Genomic DNA, 13,457 nt, shown 5'->3' with positions numbered 1-13,457 from the left:
GAAATCCAGCGGGTGGCAGATACTGGCCTGGAATCCTGTAGATACACAGTACTGCCGTCGCCTATACACTGCATTGTGAAAGGATTTGGCCCCCTTGAACTTTTCTACCTTTTGCCACATTTCTGGCTTTAAACATAAAGATATAAAATTCTATTTTTTGGGGGAAGAATCAACAACAAGTGGGGCACAATCGTGACGTGGAATGAAATTTATTTGCTATTTTAAACTTTTTTAACAAATTAAAAACTGAAAAGTGGGGCGTGCAATATTATTCGGCCCCCTTGAGTTAATACTTTGTAGTGGTAGGGGTATGCCTCTATCAGTTTTGCACATCGAGTGGCTGAAATTCTTGCCCATACTTCCTTGCAAAACAGCTCGAGCTCATTGAGGTTGGATGGAGGGCGTTTGTGAACAGCAGTTTTCAGCTCTTTCCACAGATTCTCGTTTGGATTCAGGTCTGGACTTTGACTTGGCCATTCTAACACCTGGATATGTTTATTTTTGAACCATTCCATTGTAGATTTTGCTTTATGTTTGGGATCATTGTCTTGTTGGAAGATAAATCTCCGTCCCAGTCTCAGGTCTTTTGCAGACTCCAACAGGTTTTCTTCCAGAATGGTCCTGTATTTGGCTCCATCCATCTTCCCATCAATTTTAACCATCTTCTCTGTCCCTACTGAAGAAAAGCAGGCCCAAACCATGATGCTGCCACCACCATGTTCGACAGTGGGGATGGTGTTTTGAGGGTGATGAGCTGTGTTGCTTTTACGCCAAACATATCGTTTTGCATTGTGGCCAAAAAGTTTGATTTTGGTTTCATCTGACCAGAGCACCTTATTCCACATGTTTAGTGTGTCTCCCAGATGGCTTGTGGCAAACTTCAAACGAGACTTTTTATAGATATCTTTGAGAAATGGCTTTCTTCTTGCCATTCTTCCATAAAGCCCAGATTTGTGCAGTGTATAACTGATTGTTGTCCTATGGACAGACTAACCCACCTCAGCTCTAGATCTCTGCAGTTCATCCAGAGTGATCATGGGCCTTTTGGCGGCATCTCTGATCAGTCTTCTCCTTGTTCGAGATGAAAGTTTAGAGCAGTGTTTCCCATACTCCAGTCCTCACAGACCCCACAGGTCATGTTTTCAGGATTTCCATAGTATTGCACAGGTGAGAAAATTCCTGATGCCTTGATGATACTTCCATCACCTATGCAATACTAAGGAAATCCTGAAAACATGACCTGTGGTGGTCCGTGAGGACTGGAGTTTGGGAAACACTGGTTTAGAGGGACGGCCGGGTCTTGGTAGATTAGCATTGGTCTGATACTCCTTCCATTTCAATATGATCGCTTGCACAGTGCTCCTTGAGATGTTTAAAACTTGGGAAATCTTTTTGTATCCAAATCCGGCTTTGAACTTCGCCACAACAGTATCTCGGACCTGCCTGGTGTGTTCCTTGGTCTTCATGGTGCTCTCTGCACTTGAAACAGAACCCTGAGACTATCACAGAGCAGGTGCATTTATACAGAGACTTGATTACACACAGGTGGATTCTAGTTATCGTTACCAGTCATTTAGGACAACATTGGATCAGTGGATTCTAGTTATCGTTACCAGTCATTTAGGACAACATTGGATCATTCAGAGATCCTCACTGAACTTCTGGAGTGAGTTTGCTGCACTGAAAGTAAAGGGGCCGAATAATATTGCACGCCCCACTTTTCATTTTTTATTTTTAAGTTTAAAATATCCAATAAATTTCATTCCCACTTGTTGATTCTTCCCCAAAAAATGTGAATTTTATATCTTTATGTTTGAAGCCAGAAATGTGGCAAAAGGTGGAAAAGTTCAAGGGGGCCAAATACTTTCACAATGCAGTGTATCTACCACTCGCCGACCTCCCTCTGTGAGAAGCTGATGGTTATTAATGATGGAATACAATGTTTTATTATAGCGGTGAGTGCCGCATTCACTTCTTACACTCATTCATGTGGATTTGTCTGATTAGTGACCTGCACCAGCTTATATCATGGGGCTGCTCAGAGTATAAAAATTTACCAAAAAGGTGTGTTCTGTTTATTTTCTTTTGGTTTCCATTTTTTTTTACTTTTCTTCTTTTTTTTCTTTACGTGGATCTGTAAAAAATAAATAAATAAAAAATAAAATATAGTCAACCTCTGGTATGCTCTACTACCATGAGATCCCCATAATAAAGGCAGAATTTAATAAAGGGTTACACATTTATCCAAGACATTGAAAGTTATGGTTAAAAAGGTAAAAAGACTTTTCTTTTTTTGCAGCAAAATTGGCTACAATTGCCCAGACAGGTTATATTTGCCCACAGCGTCGGACTGGGGAGACTGGGGCCCACCCTACAGCTAGATGCAGATACCTGTTAGCCGTTATCCCCGTTATAGTGGGACCTCGACTGTAAAACACAGGCGGCTCCTGCACATCTACTGTGCGCACAGCACAACTGGGATGGACAATTACGGTAGTTTGCATTAAAGGGCTTCTTTGGTGAAAACAAGTTATCACCGATCCATGGGCTCCTCAGGATTGGTGATAACTTAATGATCGTTTGGGTCCGACCATTGGAAACTGCACTGATCAGAATTGGGAAGTTTTATCCCTGACAGGACACTTTTATCCCCATTTTAAAATGCAGCGGCAGGTGGGATGTCTGACCGCAGATTCATTCATTCTCTTTGGGGCTTCCAGAAAAAAACAAGAGCAGCGCTCGCAGCCATTGAGGAAATCAATGGATCAGTGGTGAAGTCGTACATGCTGCTCCAGTCTAATGGGGAGAAAAGCTCCACATTCTACTAATCGGTGTGGGTCCCAGCAGTCAGACCCCCACCAATCAATACCTTATCACTTATCCTTTGGAAAGGTGATTACTTGTTTTCACAGTAGAATTCCTGTAAGTGCATCTTGTTCCAAGTATTTAATCACAAATCTAAATAAAGATTATTCTCCTAATATCAGAGAGAACAATTGACTGCTGTACACAACACACTCCACTTTTTCAAGACCAATAATACCACATTCAAGGGAGAACTAAAGTGACACTGTGACCAGACCACATATTACCAGCATAAAGCGACCGAATAATCCCACGTAGAAGGGAGAAATACAGCCACACCGTGACCAGACCACATATTACCACCACATAGTGACCGAATAATACCACATATTGTATAAGGGACAAATATTGCCACACCATGATCAGACCAGATTTTAGCAGCATATAGCGACCAAATTATTCCACATAGAAGGGAGAACTACCGTCACACCGTGAGCAGACCACATATGACCACCACATAGTGACCGAACAATACCACATATTGTATAAGGGACAAATATCGCCACACCATGACCAGACCAGATTTTAGCAGCATATAGCGACCAAATTATTCCACATAGAAGGGAGAACTACCGTCACACCGTGAGCAGACCACATATGACCACCACATAGTGACCGAACAATACCTCATACTGTAAAAGGGAGAAATATCGCCACACCATGACCAGACCAGATATTACCAACATATAGCGACCAAATAATTCCACATACAAAGGAGAAATACCACCACACCATGTCCACACCACATAGTGACCAAATAATAACACATACAGGGATAAATACCACACCATGACCGGACCAGATATTACAACATAGTGACCGAATATTACAATACTGATCATTAATGAAATGTCCTCGGATGCACATTCAGTTGAAACCAGTGGGCCCCCTCTACGTCCTGCTCAGGGTCCTGCCAAGGACCCTGGCCCACCGGATAATCGTCCAGTGTCCCGGTGCTCCAGTCAGACCCTGTTTGCCCACCAAACTCATCCATTTAAATGTCTGATTTTAGAGTTTGCATTGTGTTCCTTTTCTTAGCTTATAAAAACATAATAATTATAGTCTATGAACCTTTTCTGATGCTGATGGTTCACAAAAGAAATTTGAGACATGTTTGATTGTAATCTGATTTGCAGATAAAACTGGCCATTCAAATGATTGGATTGCCAAAAAAAGATCCATTTGCATCCTTGTTCTGTATGTTTTTCACTGACTAATGTTAGAAGTTTGTAAATCTTCATCACTTTTTTTCTCTCATCAATAGGTGGCAGAAAATGTCATTTTACAACATGAGGAGAGAAAACTTCATTCCATCACTTTACCTGATGGGCCCATGCAGGTTCGGACTGGCCTGGTGTGATAAATTCCCGGTGGGCCCCGATGAGAGAGTGAGAGAATTGGTAACGGGGGCTCTTAAAAAGTGCAGGCCCTTTAAAAGCGCAGCCGAAGGAAATGTAGCGTCGCGTGCGGCGCTCATACTATTCAGTGGTGACAGCGGGTGACGCGCATAGTCACATGACAGGAGGACGTGTTCTTGGTGGGCGGTGACACGCACCGCGCTCTGCTTTCCCGCTGGTGGCTGGCAGTTGTGTGGTGTCAGGTGACACGCTGACGTCACGCTCTCCTCTCCCTGCTCCCCTGCCGGTTTTTGATACGCCGACGCCGCGCTCTGCTCTCCAGTCCCGGCTCCTGCTCCCTTGGAATTGGCCTTGTAACACCGGCTCCCGTCCGGGTATGTAACACCGCACCAGCACCGCGCACCGCCCTCTTCTCTCCTGCTCTCTTGGCCTTTTAAGCCGGCTCCTGGGCTGAGTATGCGGTGACCTGCACTCTGCTCTCTCACCATCACCCTGGAAACAAGGCTGCCGGCCCCGGCTACAGCTCTCCCTGCTTCAACTTCAAGTCAAGTGCAATAGCCACATTTTTCTGGGTGAGTGTTCCCAGCATTGGTCATCATCCATATATGGAGGGGTCGCAGGCTGGTCACATGGGGACATGGATGGAGACATGGGGCTGAAGGGGGGGCTGGATGGACCCGTGGGGACATGTATGGAGACATGGGGCTAAAGGGGGGGGTCTGGCTGGACCCGTGGCGACATGGATGGAGACATGGGGCTGAAGGGGGGGCTGGTTGGACCCGTGGGGACATGGATGGAGACATGGGGCTGAAGGGGGGGCTGGTTGCACCCGTGGGGACATGGATGGAGACATGGGGCTGAAGGGGGGGCTGGCTGGACCCATGGGGACATGGGGCTGAAGGGGGGGCTGGCTGGACCCATGGGGACATGGGGCTGAAGGGGGGGCTGGCTGGACCCATGGGGACATGGGGCTGAAGGGGGGGCTGGCTGGACCCATGGGGACATGGGGCTGAAGGGGAGGCTGGCTGGACCCATGGGGACATGGGGCTGAAGGGGGGGCTGGCTGGACCCATGGGGACATGGGGCTGAAGGGGGGGCTGGCTGGACCCATGGGGACATGGGGCTGAAGGGGGGGCTGGCTGGACCCATGTGGACATGGGGCTGAAGGGGGGGCTGGCTGGACCCATGGGGATAGACATGGGGCTGAAGGGGGGGCTGGCTGGACCCATGGGGACATGGATGGAGACATGGGGCTGAAGGGGGGGCTGGCTGGACCCATGGGGACATGGATGGAGACATGGGGCTGAAGGGGGGGCTGGCTGGACCCATGGGGACATGGATGGAGACATGGGGCTGAAGGGGGGGCTGGCTGGACCCATGGGGACATGGATGGAGACATGGGGCTGAAGGGGGGGCTGGCTGGAACCATGGGGACATGGATGGAGACATGGGGCTGAAGGGGGGGCTGGCTGGACCCATGGGGACATGGATGGAGACATGGGGCTGAAGGGGGGGCTGGCTGGACCCATGGGGACATGGATGGAGACATGGGGCTGAAGGGGGGGCTGGCTGGACCCATGGGGACATGGATGGAGACATGGGGCTGAAGGGGGGGCTGGCTGGACCCATGGGGACATGGATGGAGACATGGGGCTGAAGGGGGGGCTGGCTGGACCCATGGGGACATGGATGGAGACATGGGGCTGAAGGGGGGGCTGGCTGGACCCATGGGGACATGGATGGAGACATGGGGCTGAAGGGGGGGCTGGCTGGACCCATGGGGACATGGATGGAGACATGGGGCTGAAGGGGGGGCTGGCTGGACCCATGGGGCCATGGATGGAGACATGGGGCTGAAGGGGGGGCTGGCTGGACCCATGGGGCCATGGATGGAGACATGGGGCTGAAGGGGGGGCTGGCTGGACCCATGGGGCCATGGATGGAGACATGGGGCTGAAGGGGGGGCTGGCTGGACCCATGGGGCCATGGATGGAGACATGGGGCTGAAGGGGGGGCTGGCTGGACCCATGGGGCCATGGATGGAGACATGGGGCTGAAGGGGGGGCTGGCTGGACCCATGGGGCCATGGATGGAGACATGGGGCTGAAGGGGGGGCTGGCTGGACCCATGGGGCCATGGATGGAGACATGGGGCTGAAGGGGGGGCTGGCTGGACCCATGGGGCCATGGATGGAGACATGGGGCTGAAGGGGGGGCTGGCTGGACCCATGGGGCCATGGATGGAGACATGGGGCTGAAGGGGGGGCTGGCTGGACCCGTGGGGCCATGGATGGAGACATGGGGCTGAAGGGGGGGCTGGCTGGACCCGTGGGGCCATGGATGGAGACATGGGGCTGAAGGGGGGGCTGGCTGGACCCGTGGGGCCATGGATGGAGACATGGGGCTGAAGGGGGGGCTGGCTGGACCCGTGGGGACATGGATGGAGACATGGGGCTGAAGGGGGGGCTGGCTGGACGCGTGGGGACATGGATGGAGACATGGGGCTGAAGGGGGGGCTGGCTGGACGCGTGGGGACATGGATGGAGGCACGGGGCTGAAGGGGGGGCTGGCTGGACGCATGGGGGGACTTATGGATGGAGGCACGGGGCTGAAGAGGGGGCTGGCTGGACGCATGGGGAGACACATGGAGGTGAAGGTGGCCAAGTTGGGGACCTGGATGGACACATGGAGGTGAAGGGCGGCAAGCTGGACACATGGGGACCTGGATAGATATATGGGGTGGGGTGGGATGCATATATGGGGGGGACAGGGTGGACACATGGAGGCCCGGATGGATATATGGGAGGGGCAGGCTGGACACATGGAGACCAGAATGGATATATGGGTGGGGGGGGGTCAGGATGGATAGATGGGTGGCCTCGCTGGACAAGGGACTTTATTACTGTTTAGTGGCCAGATTGAGGAACTTTATTAGTTTATGATGGCGAGTGGGGAACATTATTACTTTAAAGTCCAATTAGGGACATTATTACTTCTGTAATATAATTTACTTTTTAGGAAACTGTTTTCCATAAGAGGGGACAAAAGGGGGGTCCTGTTACTGTGCAGGGCGCCACTATGTCGCTTTATTTCTTCAACTGGTGTAGTGTAGAAGCCTGGGGAAAAGTGGGAATGTGCTCTAAAAGAGATCAGTTATTGATAACTGTGTGTTATTTTCTGCAGAGATGATTCCTCGCTGGAAGAAGTGATGGCGGACTGTGCCAGATGAAGAAAAGCGAAGATGAAGAACTTCACCTAGAGACATCACTGGTGAGTCAGTGTATTACTGTACACTTACACTATATAGTATATTCAGAGCTCCTGTGTATGTCACTGGTGACCAGTGTATTACCTATACACTATATACAGAGCTCCTGTGTATAATGTCATCGGTAATCACTGTATTACCTGTACACTATATACAGAGCTCCTGTGTATAATGTCACCGGTGATCACTGTATTACCTGTACACTATATACAGAGCTCCTGTGTATAATGTCACCGGTGATCACTGTATTACCTGTACACTGACACTATATACAGAGCTCATATGTATAGTGACAGTGTTGTTAGTATTGTGGTTTGTATTCCTGATCAGTATTGTAGTATTTGGTCACTATGTGGTGGTAATATGTGGTCTGGTCATGGTGTGGCGATATTTGTCCCTTTTGTATGTGGTATTATTGGTGTTATTATAGTGGATTATGTTGTGTATGGCGGTCATTTGTTCTCACTGAGATTAACTAGGAAAAGATTTTTTTCCATGAGGCCACGGCTTCACTATCAGTATTTGGTCAGTATTGTTTCTCAGTAGTGAGAGGCAAAAGCAGGAGTGGGTGATAAATCCAGAATTGGTGACTTGTTTCTATTATTCTCTTTCTCTGATTGTTCCTCACCTGGTTTTGGCTCCCACTCCTGAGAATAATCCTGACTGAATACTGATAGTGGGGCTGTGGCCTTAGAGATGAAATACTTGGAGCAGAGCGTCAGAGATGCACTTACAGGGGTTCTCCGGTGAAAACAAGTCATCATCTCTCCACAGGATAAGTGATAACTTATTGATTGGTGGAGGTCTGACTACTGGGACCTGCACCGATCGGCAGAATGTGGAGCTTTTCTCCCCATTAGACTGGAGCTCATGTGCGACTCGACCACTGATCCATTCATTCCCTCAGAGGCTGCGAGCGCTGCTCTTGTTTTTTTCTGGAAGCCCCAAAGAGAATGAATGAATCTGCGGTCAGACATCCCACCTGCCGCTGCATTTTAAAATGGGGATAAAAGTGTCCTGTCAGGGATAAAACTTCCCAATTCTGATCAGTGCAGTTTCCAATGGTCGGACCCAAACGATCATTAAGTTATCACCAATCCTGAGGAGCCCATGGATCGGTGATAACTTGTTTTCACCAAAGAAGCCCTTTTTTGGAAGCCCCCAAGAGAACGAATGAGGCTGTGGTCATACGTCCCACCTGTCGCTGCATTGTAAAATGGGGATAAGTGTCCTGTCAGGGATAAAACTTCCCCATTCTTCCAATCAATAAGTGATCACCTATCCTGTGTAGCCCATGAATCTGTGATCACTTGTTTTAACCACAGAAGCTCTTTCATGCAAACTCCAGAAATTGTCCGTCCCTGTTCTAGTCTGTGCACAGTAGATGTGAGGAGCCGCCAGTCACTGCTCCACTATAACAGGGAGAGCAGAGAAAAGACATCTGCATATTGCTGTAGGTGGCCCCTAGAGTCAATGTCCCCTGTGGCCCCAGACGCCCCAGTCCGACCCTGCTGACATCTGATTAAGGCCTAAGGCCCCGTTCACATGTCAGGTTTTAATCAGTGTTTTTTTTCTCATTTTCATCTGATTTTGGTCAGTGTGGCAGTTTTTCTCCTCAGTGGGGCATATTTTTTTATATGTAAAGTAAAAAGCTAAAGGTTTCCTAGCCTCGCTTGCCCGGCCTATAGACACTGGAAAACAAGCAGTACAGGCAACATGGTTGGTTCTGGCCATTTTTCTGACAGACTCATTGACTTCAATAGATGATCTTTATCTACAAATCGGATGAAAATCGGACCGGTCTCAGTTCTGATTTACAGATCAATCGTCCACAATAAATAGAGCTGTAAACCTGTCCCCGGTCTATAACGGAGCATATTCTACCTGTTAGAGAAATAACCAGACGTGAAAAGAGCCATGTGCTATTCTTACAGGGAAGGGGCCACCATTTTATGTTTTGTATTAATAATTATTGATTATGTAATCAATTATTTTTAATACAAAATTAAATGTCCGACTTTATTAGTTTTTTAGTTATTTATGCTGACATTGGCCACTGGGGGCTGCCATTTTTATTTGGGGGGGGGTGTAAAAAGTGCTCTTACACACCTCATTTACAGCAGCCCTGGCCATAAGAGACAGTAGTCTGTCACCGACCCCATCTCTAACATTAGAGGCCGCTCCTCCTGCCTCTAGCTGTGACCTGGGCACGCCCCCTTGGCTGTTCAGGTCGCAGCCGTGGGAGGAGATTGCAGCCATCTTTGTGGAGCCTGCAGTGTAAGCTGTACATTCCCCCTGTCGTCGCACGCACTGCTCAGTCAGAGCGTGCCATGACAGGAGCTGCCGGGGAGGAAATGCCTGGGAGTGGAGGCCCCGAGTGAGTATCTGCGGCGGCGCCGTGCGGTGATCTCAGCTTCTCTGCTGTTATCACTGCCGACATCTTCAGGCAACACAGACACAGCGCTGCGTGGGAACGTGGAAGGTGAGTAGAAGCGTTTATTGTTTTTTTTTTTTCTCCTTTGCATTGAATATATGGGGGCATAAACCCACCAGGATGGAGGAGGAGTCATAAACCCACCAGGATGGAGGAGGAGTCATAAACCCACCAGGATGGAGGAGGAATCATATACCCACCAGGATGGAGGGGGGGCATATATCCACCAGGATGGATGGAGGGGGGGCATATACCCACCATGATGGATGTAGGGGGGGGGCACATACCCACTAGGATGGATGGAGGGGGGGCATATACCCACCAGTATGGAGGGGGGGATATACCCACCAGGATGGATGGATGGAGGGGGGCATATACTGACCGGGATGGATGGAGGGGCATATACACTTACCCAGGATGGATGGATGGAGGGGTATATACACCTACCCAGGATGGATGGATGGAGGGGCATATACACCTACCCAGGATGGATGGATGGAAGGGTATATACACCTACCCAGGATGGATGGATGGAGGGGCATTTACACCTACCCAGGATGGATGGATGGATGGAAAGGCATTTACACCTACCCAGGATGGATGGATGGGCATTTACACCTACCCAGGATGGATGGAGGGGCATATACACTTACCCAGGAAAGATGGAGGGGCAGATACTCCTACCCAGGATGGATGGAGGGGCATATACACCTATCCAGGATGGATGGATGGAGGGGCATTTACACCTACCCAGGATGGATGGAAGGAGGGGCATTTACACCTACCCAGGATGGATGGATGGAGGGGCATTTACACCTACCATGGATGGAAGGATGGAGGGGCATTTACACCTACCCAGGATGGATAGATGGATGGAGGGGCATTTACACCTACCCAGGAGGGATGGATGGATGGAGGGGCATTTACACCTAGCCAGGATGGATGGATGGAGGGGCATATACAGTATAGACCAAAAGTTTGGACACACCTTCTCATTTAAAGATTTTTCTGTATTTTCATGACTATGAAAATTGTACATTCACACTGAAGGCATCAAAACTATGAATTAACACATGTGGAATTATATACTTTACAAAAAAGTGTGAAACAACTGAAAATATGTCTTATATTCTAGGTTCTTCAAAGTAGCCACCTTTTGCTTTGATGACTGCTTTGCACACTCTTGGCATTCTCTTGATGAACTTCAAGAGGTAGTCACCAGAAATGGTCTTCACTTCACAGGTGTGCCCTGTCAGGTTTAATAAGTGGGATTTCCTGCCTTATAAATGGGGTTGGGACCATCAGTTGTGTTGTGCAGAAGTCAGGTGGATACACAGCTGACAGTCCTACTGAATAGACTGTTAGAATTTGTATTATGGCAAGAAAAAAGCAGCTATGTAAAGAAAAACGAGTGGCCATCATTACTTTAAGAACTGAAGGTCAGTCAGTCCAAAAAATTGGGCAAACTTTGAAAGTGTCCCCAAGTGCAGTTGCAAAAACCATCAAGCGCTACAAAGAAACTGGCTCACATGAGGACCGCCCAAGGAAAGGAAGACCAAGAGTCACCTCTGCTTCTGAGGATAAGTTTATCCCAGTCACCAGCCTCAGAAATCGCAGTTTAACAGCAGCTCAGATTAGAGACCAGGTCAATGCCACACAGAGTTCTAGCAGCAGACACATCTCTTCAACAACTGTTAAAAGGATACTTTGTGCAGCAGGCCTTCATGGTAAAATAGCTGCTAGGAAACCACTGCTAAGGACAGGAAACAAGCAGAAGAGACTTGTTTGGGCTAAAGAACACAAGGAATGGACATTAGACCAGTGGAAATCTGTGCTTTGGTCTGATGAGTCCAAATTTGAGATCTTTGGTTCCAACCACCGTGTCTTTGTGCGTCGCAGAAAAGGTGAACGGATGGACTCTACATGCCTGGTTCCCACCGTGAAGCATGGAAGAGGAGGTGTGATGGTGTGGGGGTGCTTTGCTGGTGAGACTGTTGGGCATTTATTCAAAATTGAAGGCATACTGAACCAGCATGGCTACCACAGCATCTGGCAGTGGCATGCTATTCCATCCGGTTTGCGTTTAGTTGGACCATCATTTATTTTTCAACAGGACAACAGGCTGTGTTAGGGCTATTTGACCAAGAAGGAGAGTGATGGGGTGCTACGCCAGATGACCTGGCCTCCACAGTCATCAGACCTGAACCCAATCCAGATTGTTTGGGGTGAGCTGGACCGCAGAGTGAAGGCAAAAGGGCCAACAAGTGCTAAGCATCTCTGGGAACTCCTTCAAGATTGTTGGAAGACCATTTCCGGTGACTACCTCTTGAAGCTCATCAATAGAATGCCAAGAGTGTGCAAAGCAGTCATCAAAGCAAAAGGTGGCTACTTTGAAGAACCTAGAATATAAGACATATTTTCAGTTGTTTCACACTTTTTTGTAAAGTATATAATTCCACATGTGTTAATTCATAGTTTTGATGCCTTCAGTATGAATGTACAATTTTCATAGTCATGAAAATACAGAAAAATCTTTAAATGAGAAGGTGTGTCCAAACTTTTGGTCTGTACTGTACACCTACCCAGGATTGATGGAGGGGCATCTACACCTGCCCAGGATGGATGGATGGAGAGGCATCTACGCCTACTCAGAATGGATGGATGGATGTAGGGGCATATACATCTACACAGGATGGATGGATGGAGGGGCATATACATCTACCCAGGATGGATGGATGGAGGGGCATTTACACCTACCCAGGATGGATGGATGGAGGGGCATTTACACCTACCCAGGATGGATGGATGGAGGGGCATTTACACCTACCCAGGATGGATGGATGGAGGGGCATTTACACCTACCCAGGATGGATGGATGGAGGGGCATTTACAACTACCCAGGATGGATGGATGGGCATTTACACCTAGCCAGGATGGATGGATGAAGGGGCATATACATTTACCCAGGATGGATGGATGGAGGGGCATATACACCTACCCAGGATTGATGGAGGGGCATCTACACCTGCCCAGGATGGATGGATGGAGGGGCATCTACGCCTACTCAGAATGGATGGATCGATGGAGGGGCATATACATCTACCCAGGATGGATGGATGGGGGGGCATATAAACCTACCCAGCATGGATGGATGGAGGGGCATTTACACCTACCCAGGATGGATGGATGGAGGTGCATACACACCTACCCAGGAAAGATGGAGGGGCAGATACTCCTACCCAGGATGGATGGATGGAGGGGCATATACACCTACCCAGGATGGATGGCGGGGCACATACACCTACCCAGGATGAATGGAGGGGCATATACACCTACCCAGGATGGATGGATGGAGGGGCATATACTTCTGCCCGGCATGGATGGAGGGGCATCAACACCTACCCAGGATAAATGGAGGGGCATATACACCTACCCACAATGGATGGAGAGGCATCTACACCTACCCAGGATGGATGGAGGGGCATCTACACCTGCCCAGGATGGATGGAGGGGCATCTACGCCTACCTAGAAT

The 13,457-nt window shown here is 49.0% G+C and overlaps 1 protein-coding gene across 1 annotated transcript in view; it reads left to right on the top strand.

Moving 5' to 3' along the window:
- Nucleotides 1–4,493: 4,493 nt before the first annotated feature.
- Nucleotides 4,494–13,457, top strand: part of LOC141241395 (isovaleryl-CoA dehydrogenase, mitochondrial-like) — a 44,980-nt gene continuing 36,016 nt past the window's right edge. The window contains exons 1-2 of the mRNA XM_073668760.1: nt 4,494–4,795; nt 7,406–7,492. Of these exons, the coding sequence (XP_073524861.1) occupies nt 7,448–7,492 (45 nt within the window). The 5' untranslated portion in view covers nt 4,494–4,795; nt 7,406–7,447. The remainder of the gene's footprint in view (nt 4,796–7,405; nt 7,493–13,457) is intronic.

Source organism: Phyllobates terribilis, unplaced genomic scaffold, assembly GCF_046119375.1.
Source record: "Phyllobates terribilis strain yellow unplaced genomic scaffold, ASM4611937v1 Scaffold_1012__1_contigs__length_473940, whole genome shotgun sequence".
In the NCBI taxonomy this organism is placed as follows: domain Eukaryota; kingdom Metazoa; phylum Chordata; class Amphibia; order Anura; family Dendrobatidae; genus Phyllobates; species Phyllobates terribilis.
This window is presented reverse-complemented; position numbering and strand designations above follow the sequence as displayed.